Source organism: Pseudopodoces humilis, chromosome 10 (assembly GCF_049639895.1).
Source record: "Pseudopodoces humilis isolate 2021_Gansu_Grassland_sample_001 chromosome 10, ASM4963989v1, whole genome shotgun sequence".
Classification (NCBI taxonomy): Eukaryota; Metazoa; Chordata; class Aves; order Passeriformes; family Paridae; genus Pseudopodoces; species Pseudopodoces humilis.
Window position 1 is genome coordinate 6,074,979 of NC_142209.1, and position 13,772 is coordinate 6,088,750.

The 13,772-nt window shown below is 39.5% G+C and overlaps 1 protein-coding gene across 2 annotated transcripts in view; it reads left to right on the top strand.

Annotated features, from left to right (window-relative positions):
* Positions 1–13,772, top strand: part of RGL1 (ral guanine nucleotide dissociation stimulator like 1) — a 54,673-nt gene that overhangs the window by 17,741 nt on the left and 23,160 nt on the right. For both annotated transcript variants that reach the window (XM_014260034.2, XM_088060732.1), the window contains exons 3-4: positions 2,128–2,336; positions 9,162–9,239. In XM_014260034.2, the coding sequence (XP_014115509.1) occupies positions 2,128–2,336; positions 9,162–9,239 (287 nt within the window). The remainder of the gene's footprint in view (positions 1–2,127; positions 2,337–9,161; positions 9,240–13,772) is intronic.

Consider the following 13,772-nt stretch of genomic DNA (forward strand, 5'->3'; position numbering starts at 1 on the left):
TCACCATGCACCTATGTCAAAAACTGCAAAGAGCTTTAGGAGTGTGTTTTCATGGCAGTGAGTAGAGTGTTCCTCTGAGCAGAGAGCTCTAAAGGAGACATGAAAACTCCTTAGCCTTTTGGTTGCCTGGTTGTGTCAGTGAAGAGATGCCTTCTTGATTAAATCCAGACTGAGCAGTTTCCTGTTAGCTTGAAACTCAGCCCACAAGGTCTTCTCAAAGCCTGTTATTGAGCTTGTCTGCCAAGTCCCTTTTCCTTTTAAACTTACAGGCAGAATTGCTAAAATAATACAAATACAAGCAGTCCCAGAACTCTCACAATGATTTCTATCAGTTTGATATTTTGTTGACAAAGTTTTAGATTTTTCAGAAACTGTGTTGTTTTGTTTTGCTTTGGTGGGATTTTTTTGTTTCGCTTTGTTGTTTTTTTAACATTTTCCCAATGTGATGTCTTGGGGAAGTTGTAGTGTTAGAATTAATGGAAAATTTTGTGCATGTATCAGTCTTGGAAGCAGATTCTGCCCTTGTTTTGAATATACTCACAAGAGTGAATGAGAGGTTTTATGTGCCCTGAGTAAATATGCCCATAAACCATTAAACTGTGAGTGGGGCAACTGCTGGATCAAAAATTAAGAGTTAAATACAGTGGTGCAGACTTTCTACCCTGTCTGAATGTGGTTTTATTGTGTAACTAATTATTTTAAAAAGTTATCATAATTGTAAGATAAAGAGTTTATTTTTTTTTTTATGCAACCAAGTTTTGCTTAAGGAAAATTTGAATGAAGAGAGTTACATAGTGGTGACAACATATCCTGTTGATAACGTTGCTGTAATGACAGTGTCAAACATAATTCCAGATACAGTTTTAGTTCATTTTTATAATATGTTTCCAGATGCACCTTTAAGTCAGATATATTACAAGTTATACATCTTTCTTTTAAAAAGCCATAAGATCCATGGAACAAAATGTAGCAAAATATTTCCATGTCTAGTCTGTTTTGTTGTTTTTGTTTCTTTTTTAATACAGACAGTAATGTTGTATTTTAATGTTGCAGCAAGGGTTTGTTTGATCTCTTTAATCTGTGAAATAAGATAGCAGAGCTTTGTAAATAATATTAGAGTTTTAGAATGATGTTAAAGATATCTATATTGTTTAAAACTGAAAAGGATGTCTATTAGAAACAATTCTAAAGCAGTGGAGGGTAATCATGTAAATAGGAAGTGGGTGGGGTATTTCTTCTTAATTAGCCTATTAATAGATTTTTTTTTTTTTCTTTTGTGTTTCATCAGTATCCTGAGCCAGGGTTGGTGGTGCTGTCTTTGTGTCCTTATTATCAAGGTGTTTGAGTAAATATTGGATGATTTTTATTTATAATCACATTTTTTTCCCACATACTTTACAAAACAGGATTTAAACCAGTCACAAAAATACTTTTCTGAACTGTCCTCTAAATAATGGCATAATTTAAGGAGGTGTTCTTTCAGACTTAAAGCAGGCTGTAAGCATTTAAGACAAATGCAGTTTAAAAAACATACCCACACACAATCCCAAACCGTAGATTTATGGACAGATATTGCGCCAAGTGGAAACTCTAAGAGAAAACTGGAGCATTAGAAGGCTTTGTTTGTGAGATGAGTTTGACACCCTCCTTATAAAAGTATCTTGAAATATTTTTGCACCAAATGTGTTCTGACCTTGGGTGCTGTGTGGCACCCCAAGCTTAGTATTTTCAGCAAGGGAATCACAAGTGCCAGTGCTTAAATTATGGTCAGTTTTCATGTTTATTCAGAAGTTAAATGAAACACTGAATTACCACTTTTGTTCCCTTCAGTAATATTACTCTTTGTGGGATAATGGATTGTCTTTTAGGTAATAATATATGGTGGAAGCATGACTTAACTTGATAGTGGTCACACTGTAAAATGTCTTTTTGAGCATGTCAGAGAAATGCTTTAATATAACTTAAAAACTCCTTTACTTGATACAGTGTTTGGTGCTTGTAGAGCACCAAAAATTGACAAAATCATTTAGTAACTGGTGATGGCCATCTCCTGGCCAAAGATAGGACTTTATCCGTGTCAGAGATCTGTCTCCTGCCTGACTTTTGTACTCTTCTTTCCTTTTGTAGGGTGAAGGAGACCAGTTACCCCCAGAGCACACTGTCAGACAGTATGAAACATCCAAGATCAGGGCTATAAAAGCTGGAACTTTGGAGAAACTGGTGGAGAACCTTCTCACAGCTTTTGGAGATGCGGATTTTTCCTACATCAGCATCTTCCTTGCAACATACAGGGCATTTGCATCTCCCAGGGCAGTGCTGGAACTTCTTCTGGACAGGTAAGAGCCACTGCTATGCAGTGGAAATGGACCCATCATTTACACAACAGGGGAGAGTTGTCAGGAATTTCTTCCCTTGCTTTTAGTGGGTGTAGATTTAATAAGCTGTTGTTAAGAATATGCAAAATTTAGAATTTCAGCATAAACATCCAGTCTATAAATACATTGGTGCTCCCAACTCTCCTCAAAGGATACGCAAGGAAAGTGTGCCATGCCTGGGCTGCTAAAGAACCCAACTGGACTAGCACAGCAAAAGTAATAGTTTCCTCCAGAAAACTCAACAGAATGCATGGGCTGCAAAGTCATACCTAGAAGAAATTCTAAAATTTTGTTGGATACCAATATTCTCAGACCTAGCTCTTCTGTTTGGGGGCTGCTGATTCAGAACAGGAATTGTACAAACACAAGAAAGAATTTGCTCTCCTGTTCTATTACATCACATGAATGTGCAGCTATAAATTTTTGCAGACAGCCCAAGAACTGCTAAATGTTCTAAGAATAGCTTTTAGGGTCAGACTGTTAAATCATGGCTGCTGTGTCTGCATAAATGCTTGGAACACACAGCATTAGTTTCTCACCCTAAATTCTGACTGACACACGGCTGGGTCAGGTGTGCTCTTATTTTGGGCATGTCATATTTGCTGCACTTTCAAAATCTGTGATTCACAGAAATGGTTGCTCTGGCATGAGGTAATTAGGACAGAGAAGTGGCATAAGAACTCTTAGGGTTTCATTTTGGCTCTCCCACTAGGTAGATGAGGAACAAGGCATGGACAAATTATCTGTGCTTCTCTTTTCTATCTGAAAAGGATAATCCTGGCTGCTCTGTAGGAATGCTGTCTGGTTTATTTAGTCAAGATAATAATAATAACAACCTGACAGTCAGGTAAGCAGTCAGCTGAGAGAAGAGCAGCCATCCTGGAAAGTAGAATTGGTTACAGTTACATTGACTGTTCTCTCATTCCATCCCAATTCTAGTTCTGAGTGTGAGAAATTATAAAAATTGCCAGTGGATACATACAAGAAATTAAAAACATTGAAGCTCTAAGGAAGCTGACCCTGCCTTCCTCCTCAGAGAGGACAGGAAATCCCAGGAGAACTGTCTCCATAGAACAGAATTCTCTTTTCTAAGCCCTGTTTTGATCTTGTTGGCTTGTGTATCTCTCTGAGCAAGCTACAATACCCCCTTCAGAGGAATGGGCTGCCTGATCTTGTCAGCATTGTCCCCACCCTTTTATAATACATGACAGGATCCACAGAAAATCCTAGGAGATTACCACTTCCTTCCCTTCGGTCATGGTTTTAAAGCATTAGCTACAAAATCACTAGAAAACTTACTTATTTCTTGCTGTGAGATATAGATTAGGAGAAGGGCAGAACAGGCTTAAAACTTAAAAGGAATAAAGAAAATTTATTAACAAAACTACAAGAATAAGAAACCAGAATAAAACCTCCAGAAACACTTTTTCCTCACCACACAACCATTCTCTTGTTCACATGACAACATAGAGACAAAAAAACCCTGGTGGTTAAACCAGTCCCAACTTTGCTATAGTCTTTTCATCAGTAGTCTTTGTAGAGAAAAAGAAGTCCTCGTTTGTCAATCTATGGAGTTTTTCACAAGAAAACCATTTTCTCATGGTTTTCTATTTCTCTGATGCCAGCCGCCCGGAAAACTCTGCCATCAGTCCTTTCCTCCCATTTCACACCACTCTGAGGTGCATTCATGGGCCATAGGTCAAGGGGTGTCATTTTAAGGATGAGTTATTCAGAGGCCAAAAGTTCTCTTCATCTGTCTCTGTGAGCCTCTCTGGAAACAGAAGTTTTCTCTTTGTCTCTTAAGGGGCACAAATCTTCAACAACTCTCACTTCTCCGTTTCTGTTCCAGCATCTCATAAGATCACAACTACTTCACCATTCACTCAGCTTTATCAATGAATTACCTTTGCTCAGATCCACACTTTGAAATACTCCATTCCCCAAAAAATACTCTTTCATGAATTAAAGGAGTTTTTTTCGGGACATTATTGTCCATCTCCATAGGTTTAACAAAAGAATATTTCAGCTTATTAAGGCATCTCCTTATTTCTCTGAAATATATTATACTGTCAGTTCTCAGAAATGGCCAGTTATTGGCCGGGAGAAAAACACCCATCAGCCTCCAGCAGCTTTAGCTTCCTCAGGTGTTTCTCTTTGTTTCTTAAATGCCAATCCATCATGCCTTCTCTTCTCACAAATCATAGGAGTGTAGTGCTTAAGAATCCATGGATGTTTCTCATGGCTTTTTGTACATAAGGGATAATCTTGAATTTTATAGCTTGGGAAAAATTACAGATTAAACTTAAGTTATAAAAGTTAGAATGATTTACATGTAGCTGAGAAATATGGATTTGTGAAGAAAAGCAGATGTTTTAATGAAAAAAATAGAAAAAAATAAAAAAGATCAATAGTAATTGATTTTACTAGCTTGGGTTTCATCTCTAGATTAGTTGAGAATAAGTACCCCAGAGCCTGCATTTTTGCAACTTTGTTTTAGTGATACTTGTTAATAATCAGAGTATAGAGACTAAAGTGGGTATTAGTGCATAATTTGTATTTTGTTTTGTGTGCCAGTGAAGTAATAATGAAAAATAACTTTCCATCTCTTAGAAAAAAAGTCTCTTAAAAAAAAGAAAAAGAAAAGTGGCACAGTTTTGGCATTTGTTGTCACTTTCAGTTTCATCTGAAGAGCTTGAGCCCTGTCTCTTATTCTTGGGGATAGAGCAGGGTTGTCGAGTAAGGGAACAATTAGAAGTGCTGAGCTCTTGTTGTTTGGTCCAGTGATATGACCAGATCAAAAAAGGCCCTTCCAGCTTTTCATAGGTGAGCAGCTCCTTGGGAGAGGAGGAGGGAACAGCATCCACATCATTTGCAGGATATTTTGTTTTGTAGGTATATACTCATTGTAAATCTTCCTCCACAATTTACTTGTGGAAGGTGGATCACCCTCCAGCCCGGTGCATTCAATTCATGCTGGATTTGCTGTGGATACAGCGCTGCAGAATTGTCTGATGAATGTGTTGGACTTAGACAAACCCAGCTTACACAAAAAGTCCTGGGACTCTTGGGAAAATGTCCTGGGAAATGTGCATATCCTGTACCCTAAGTGTGTGGGGAAACCTCTTGGTCATTTGATGCTGTCTGCAGAGTATCCTGTCTAAGCAGTACAGTGCTGAGTTTGGGGAAGAAAGCATTTATGGTGTCCAAAAGCAGGTGAGGCGCTCTTCCCTGAGTCAGGGGAGCAAATAAAAAAGCTGATGCTGTGCTTACCTGGTTATTGCATTTTTTTATTTTCTTTCCATCGGGACTTCACATTACCCTTTTGCTTTTGATTAAATTTGAGACAGAAGCCATATGATTTTTTTTCAGCCAGATTCAGCCTATAAAGGTTTTCTTCTAAGATAGATTAGAAGTCACTAGACAAAATCTTGAGCATGGGCTGGTATGTTGAGAAGTGAGTAGGACTACTTGTTTTCCCACATTTATTTATTTAGGAGTAATTGAACATCCACATCCCTTTAGCATTCATGGGAGTTTGGCATCTAAGTGCAGCAGACAGCTTTGGAAATCTGCTAAGCTTTTAACACTGTACCTTCTGATATTTTCTAGCTGTTTGGTACAAGTGGGCAGGGAGAGTTAAAAGAAAAAGATCCTGGTGGCATTTTTGATGTGGAAGCCTTCCATGGAAGCTCCTGGAGGGAAGAAGAGCGGCTTCTCCTGGCCCTAGATATGTGGATACAGTGTGGTGCCTTTGGTATTTGCAGGGGGTTATTCCAAAGGGTGATGGAAGCCAGAGTTGGTTAGCTATCCAGATAAGGTTAGAAGGAGGCCAAATTCCTCTCTTCCATAATGTATTTTGCCCTGATAACCATGTTCCTCAGAAGTGGAGCTGTGCTGTTCTTGGCACAGGCAGAGAAAGTAGCAACCAGTCCCTGTCTGAAGCAGTTTACAGAGGAGGGAATTGAAATTGTTTGGTGCGAGAGTTGGAGCTGGTTAATGACAGCAAAGAACAAGTTAAGTTTATTTTTATTTTTCCGGTCATTCCTTTTGCAGGAGGATGGTTTCCTGGAGGGCATGTGGAGAGGACAGGGGAGGCAGAGAGAGAGGGTCAAAGGAATGGGTCCTGCAGTAGCAGAGCCACTTGTTTTGAGACAGCAGCTTTGTAGTGTTTGACTCACTTCTGTTCCTGCAGCATCTATTATTTTGTCTTTTTTTCCTTTATATCAGGTGGCTTGTCTATTCAGCTAAAGAAGTGATTTCACTTCCACGACTCCCATGTGTTTAAGATTCAAACCATCTTATTTTTCCTGAGGATCTGGCCTTCCAAATAGCTTGTTTCAATGCTTACAAGCTTATTTAGAACTTTGGGGCTGTTGCAGAGACCACCATTCCTTATTATTTCTGAGTTATTCAGGGTATTTTCCTCCCTCTCTCTTAACAGAGAGGCAGGGATGCATTTTCCACTCTATTTTCCAGTATTTAAACGTTCAGTATTACCCACTACATTCTAGTCTCACTTGCTTAGTCTGTTTGAGTGTAGTCTGTAACTTCCCAAATGCAAGGCTGAAAAGTTCTGCGGGCTATAGGATCCTTTTGTTTCTCTTGTCTCTTTTTGTATGCAAAGCATTCCTACAAGCCTTGGCAGTGAAAGGCTCTTTGTCTGGGAGCTGGTGAGAGGAGAGTGCTGGAGGGCTGCAGAAAGGCTGTTCTTTAAACCAGTTGTGTTGTTAACTCCTCCTAACCCGTATTTAATGATCTGTTGTTCATGGAAAGATGAGAGATAGGCAGAGATTTATATCTGGCAACATAAGGAAGAGGAAGCATTATATCCTTCTCCAGTTTTGCCCAGAAAACTGCCTGCTCTTTATTGCTGTCTTACAGATTTCTCCTGTAAAACCCAGCTTGTGTCTCTAGTGGGATTAAAACACAAGTGCCTAATGTTCTGCAAAGACGTATTTAATATTTCATGCAATAGTAGGACAATGATATTGGGACACATCTCAATAAGTTTTCCTCAAAAAATTAACTGCAAGGTTTGAAAACTGAATATAAAAATTTAATTTTTCTTTAAAAAAAATTCTCTAGCAGGGGAAAGTGCATTTTTTCTACTGGCTAAGATGTGTTTTAGGCATCTTACAGAGTAGGTGGCAGTGGAGAGTGAAATCCTATCCCTTTTAACAACAGGTCTGTGATTCTTATATACGAAGATGATATGCGGATAGAAAAACTCTATAACTCACAGAGTAATTATAAGAGTAGGTATGAATTTATTCAGCGCTGAGGTGCATGGGGGATATCTCCTCCGAAAAGCATGCACACCTTTTAGATTTGGCTTTCTCTTTTTATCCTTTACAAACTAGGGTTGCACAATACGCCTAATACATATTCATTTCCTAACTCCACCTGTCCTCACTTCATATTACAATTAGCTCCACGCCCCTTTGCGGCTGCGCAGTGGTCGGTTTTGGTCAGTTCGGTGGTCGTCTGGAGGGGGGTCTTTGGGATGAGGTCAGCAATTTTCTCTTTAGCTGAACTCTTCACTTTGTCTTCTTGTGCATGCTCTTTTTAGTCCTTTGACCACCTTTTGGACTTTGATACTGTTCCTTCCGGCTTAGGGGTCCATAGAATCCCCTTATCCTGTGATGCCTTTGTCTTTGCATCCTGTTTGTGTATTCTAGCTCTTTATCTTACCTTGCTGTCTCAGTCTTTTCTTGCTCTTGTGGGAGCAGTATAGGTTTTTGTCAGCTCCACCCCTTCTTCCTTCTTCTGGTCAAGCATTCCTTTATGCTTAATTCCTAATTCTTAATTTCTCTGTTTCAAAGCCTTAGACCAATACTTGAGAGGAGCATAAAACTACCACCACTTCCATGCATTGAAATGTTTTTGGATCAGTTTGTGACAGTTCTGATATGAACATTTGGAACAAAAACTGTTCTCTCTGTCTGATGTTATGAGGTTGTTGTAGCACAAGCATTAAGGATGCACTTGTTTTAACTCTTCAGATTAATTGAGATGTATAAACGTATATGGATGAAATCAGCTTGTATTCTTATTCTTAAACCTGCCTGTAGGGAGCCATGGAATTCTTCATGGATAATTATGGAGCTGTAGATCTAAAACAATGGGCACTCCTGCTGAAAATGAAGTGCATGATCTTGCCTGCAAGGCACAGGGTTGTGCCTTGTAGGTAAGAGATTTCTGTTTGGCACTGTTGGAGTTGTGCCCAGGGTTCTCTGTTTCCCAGTGGTGTTTTCACAGCATTGTGGGCTTTTCTCACTTATGTCAGGAGTTTGGGCACAAAGTTAGCACTTGTCACCTAGGAAACCTTGAAATAACACTTGGAGCTGTTAGGAATGGCAGGTGCTAAAGACACAGAAACTGTATTGGGAAGGTGGTTTTGTTACAGTCCTGTTGCACACTGGAATATTGCCCTGGGAAAAGATGGAGTGAAAACAGGCAGAAGGGTCTTGGAGCTGTGAGCAAAGACATTGTTTTGGTTGATTCCTCCTGTGTGCAGGCTGATTCATATAAATTAACGAATTAGGTTGGAAGATACTGGCTGTTTCTTTAGGATATTTTCCCTCCTAAATGAAATAATCTTCAAGGTCCTTAATTCTGCCCACCTGTTAAGATTCCTTGTAGTTTGAGCTGGAAGCACTTCGTAGTTGTTTATGGTAATTGTATACAAATTATGCTGTCTTGGTTTAGGGCAAATTCGGGAGAGAACTATTTGGGAATTTGCTTTTATTCACTAGAGTTTTTTCTAAAATCCACCTCCTTTTTCAGGTTTGGAAACCTGGAGACCTCAAGCCATGGAGAAGTGCCAAACCTGAATTCCTTGGACTCTGAGATGGTACTCAGAGCGTAAGTTTGGATTTCACTGTGCAGCAAGCCCAGGCAGGATTTGGTCTTGGAGGAGGATGTGAGCAGCAGAGCTGTTGTTTCCCTTGAAAATTCACAGCACTGTTTGCATGCTTAAACAAGCATGTGGAAAGGCCAAATGTCCATTATCTTGTAACATTTCCAATAATACAATCCAGTCATCTTTTGCAGTGAAATTATTTTGGAATTAAACAGGAGATGAACACATCTAGGCCAGCATTTTGCTAATTAAACAAACAAGGAGTGTTTGTTTCCTCTGCCTTATCTGTGGCAGTAAGTGGTTATTGCTTATGAGTGATTTTATTGTCATTACAGCAATGCCTGCATAGCAAAGCTGAGGGTGACTCAGGCAGCATGTGTGCATGGATCTTTTCCATTAGTGCCCTGTGATTTACAGTGCTTTTAGAGTGAAATTTAAATTCTGAGGTCATCTTCATTTGCAAAAGAAATATCAAAGCTGTTCTGAACTGCAGTTTAAATGAGAAAAAAGGTGGTTTGGCTATCCTCTTAGAGTTTTATCTTTAGACATTGGGTGTAAAATGTGCCTTAGGTCATCAGCATTCGTACTTTGACATCTGTGGTTTACATGCACTGTGGCATGTGTAGTTATATTTGATTACAGAATGAAAATGCTTGATTCTTGTCAGCATTACTGGTTTTCTGTTCCTCTTGCCCCATGGGACTTGATGTAGTAGCTCAACCCTCAGTCCTTCCTGGCTGGTAAAATGGTTTTTTTTCCATTTTGCTATGAGAACTCCTCAAAGAACAGCTGGTAATTAAAACTTGGTTACAGGCACCAAGGCGGCAGCATTATGTCATGGGTAGAAGCAATAACAGACAGCCAGTCATTCCCACACTTCCATCCAGATTGAGCTCTAGGGTCTCTTCCAACTTTGGGCAAACCATTTGACGTCCCCTGATTTCAGTCATAAAACATGAGCTAAAGTTGTATCCTTCATGCAGAATAGCTGAAAGATTTGTACTGGGTGTGAGGAATTAGTTTCACCAGTATAAACCATGGTGGGATTAATCCCCCAGCTGACTTTTTGTGGTCGCAGAGGACTTTGATGGTGAGATGGAGAGAAAAATGGTGAAAGTAATGGAGATGTTACCTGTGTCACTTGGGCTTTGGGAAAAATGCATCAACTTTTTTGTTATACCTGCAGGTGAGTGCAAGCAAATAACATTTAGTAGGAGAGTGTTTGTTTTGGTTTGTTTCTTTCTTTGTTTGTTTTTAGTGAAATTATTTTCCTCCTGATATACATATAGTTTACTAGCCTTGTCAGTTGCTTCCTGCTGCATCAATGCTTTTTTCCCTCTTGGCACATAAGACCTTTGCACAGCCAGGGACAGACACATGGATGGAGCCTGTGGTCCTATTCCTGTGATAGCTCAACTTCTGATGAATTTTCTGACAGATTTTTCATTAATGTAGTTCAGAACAGCTGATTTTTTTCCTTTGGCTTTCATAAGATATCCTTTATGTGTGAATTTGATACCTTTCCTCAAATTTGTGTCTGTAAGAAGTTCAACAATGAAGTTGTCAACAAAGTTGTTTGTCAGGTATGTTTAAACAGATCCCATATAAATATGAATTCATGTTCCTTCTCTGAAAATTTCCATTGCTTTCAGTTGGTCTGGCTTCTTGTCTCTTAGATACGATTAATGGTATCTGGAAAGTGTTTGGCTTTGTAGTCATGTTGTGAAACATACTTCTGGTAGTTCAGGTTTTCTCTTGTTTGGAATAATTCCAATATGATTGCATTTGCCCTCTTTTCTCATAGAACAGAAACATGATGTAATTGTGCTCTTGGTTTTATATGACTTGGAGAAATAGGAGGAAGCAGCAGTGGAGCCTTGTTATTTCTTGCCATTAACTCTTTATTTCTCAGAGGAAAAATATCTCATGGGGAAGCCTGTGGTCTGTGGCCAGAGATCTTCTGCATTTATCAGACTCCTGTTGTGACAGCTTAGAGGACTTAAAAAGCCAGTTGGGCCATTAGAATTGTGATGCAATTTAAAGCATTTCCACTGGTTTGACACAAAAAAAATGCTGCAGAAGTTAAAAACAACTGCAGAAGGAGAGTTTATGACTTGTTAAGTACCTCATAGAGCCTGAAAGAAGGAGGAGTAAAAATTGAGGGTATGTGTGGAAGGAACATTTTCCTTTGTGGTGCTCTGTAAGCCCACAGGTTACTACTGCATTCTACATCGAAATTCTCTGTTCTTTTTGCACTTGTAGTATGGAGTTATGATGTATTTTGAGGAGAATGCCTGATGTTAATGATCTGGTTTTTTTTAAATTATGTGAATATCCCACACAGTGTTTATATACCTGCTTCAGTGTTCAGAACCTGCAAATCCTAACCTAGGGCTTGAGTACATTTGTGGCACAGCCTTGTTAGAGGGGCTTGTGGGAGCTTTAAGCCTGCCCTTCTGTTCCCAGATCCCACAGTGATTCCAGACTGCTGCTGTGATGTGTAGTTGTTACTGACCCAAGATCACTTCAGCTGTGTTCAGAAATGTGCCCTCCTATGAACCCTTCTGTCAAGGGGATTTTCTCTTCACTTGAACATCATTCCTATCATTTTTTGGGCTGCTGGAGTGGTCAAAAAATTGTATTTTTCAGCAGGGATCTGACTTAATTACATCTAATATGTGGTTTAAACAAAGTTACCATGCTTTTCAAAATACTTTGGATCTTAGAGTTGTGAGTAAACTCATCAAAACCATCAAACATTTTGTAAGCTTCTAACAACCTGCCTTTTTCGTTCCCTATCAGGACCCACCTTAGCTTTTCATGTTCAGTGACTTGCTTTTCACACTTCTCACTACTTTCAGTCAGTCAGACATTTCATGATCACAAGTAACAGAAGAATAAAGTCCAGAAAGGGTCATATTTTCCAGCTAAACATCTGAGTTAGGTGGACTTCAACCTGTGTTTCCAGGAATGTGATGCTGTGTTTCTTAATTGTCTGATAAGGGAGTTGAAAGGAATAGCTTATTTGACCCTCTACCTCTTATAAGTAATTTTTTTGTTCTTCCTGTTAACGTGTCAACAAGATTGCCTTGTGCTGTGTGTCATGCTGCATGTTTTTATGTCAAGGGGTGACAGACTTCCCTTCTCATTGTGGGTTGTTGTTGTCTTTGGAGTCTTCCGTCTTCTCTGCATGGTTTTTAGTTCAGGACTGACTTCTGTTCACATTCAAAAAAATGTGAAACACACCAAGGTGTGTGACAATTCAGAATAAAACCATATATATGTTAAACACAAACAAATTATCAGCATGATTAATTGTATTAAAATTTAAAGAGAGGCTCATAAAATTTCTGCTATAATTCGGTTATGTTGTTGCCTTTTAAATGAGGTTGTATAGTTCAAATGTGTTGTTTGGTACATGTCACCTGACGAAAAGCAAATGAGGAAAGAAAGCAAAAAGTAGTTCTTTCTCTTACCCATGTCTAATGTGAAGGCTTGTTGCACCTTATCAGGCAGAATCATGGAAAACCTGAATGGGATAGTCACCTCCTTGAGATCTTCAGCCACCTTTATGTATTCTGGGAAGGGGGGTCAGCAAGCCAAGCAATTGATGCAGTGTGGGGCCTTCAGTCCTCCCCAAATGGCAAAATGTACTGCCCAGGAGATAGAAATAATGCTTTTGGTGATAGGACCTATCAACTGATTTCTCTTTGGAGTAGACCAGTTCCTCAGTTAACTCTGTTAAGAGGTTGGGTTTTCTATGCAGGATGATCTGTGGAACAACTCGTGCTGTTTTCCTTCTCTAGTGAAGGACAGTGTTATTTTTGATTTCTGGAATTTTGATTAGTGGGCAATCAGTCCATTTCTGGCAGATAGCTGCTCCCAAAGGCTCCATGAATTTGAAGAGGTGATGTGTTAAAAGAACAGACACTGCTTTCCCCAAAGGTTGATGTTGAAGACCGGGCAAAAGACTGGAACTGAGAAAGGAACATAAAGCCTTCACAATATAAAATATTGTAGCAGCTTGTACCTTCTGGGATTCAGTGGCTCTGCAGGATCCTGAGATGTCTCTGGGCCTTGTGAGTGTCCCAAGCCAGGCCATGGCGCTTGAATCCCTTGCTAAGCCTGTGACACCTGGGGAGCTGAGGCAGTACATCAGTGAGAGGTACTGAGCTGGCTGCCACCAGTTTTAAAGATTTGTGTCAGTGCAGTACCCAGAAGTGATTCATTCCCGTCCAGACACAAAAAGCTGTCCAGGCTGGCAGTCCAGGCTTGCCTGCGATGTTTGCATTTGGTTTAAAAAGTTTAATGGTAACTGAATCTAGTTCCTTGGAGACCTTACTCAAAAATACAGGAATATAAACCTGGGGTTACATGCAGGAAAGGTTTTTCAAGAGACCCACAATATTGGTCTGTAAACTTGAACCATAATTGTTTGTTTGTTTGCTTTCCATAGGTCTATCATTAGTACTGCCATGGCTTCTGAATCCTTGAGTAACAGCAAAAAGTCCTTTCAAACCTCCTCTTGGATTACA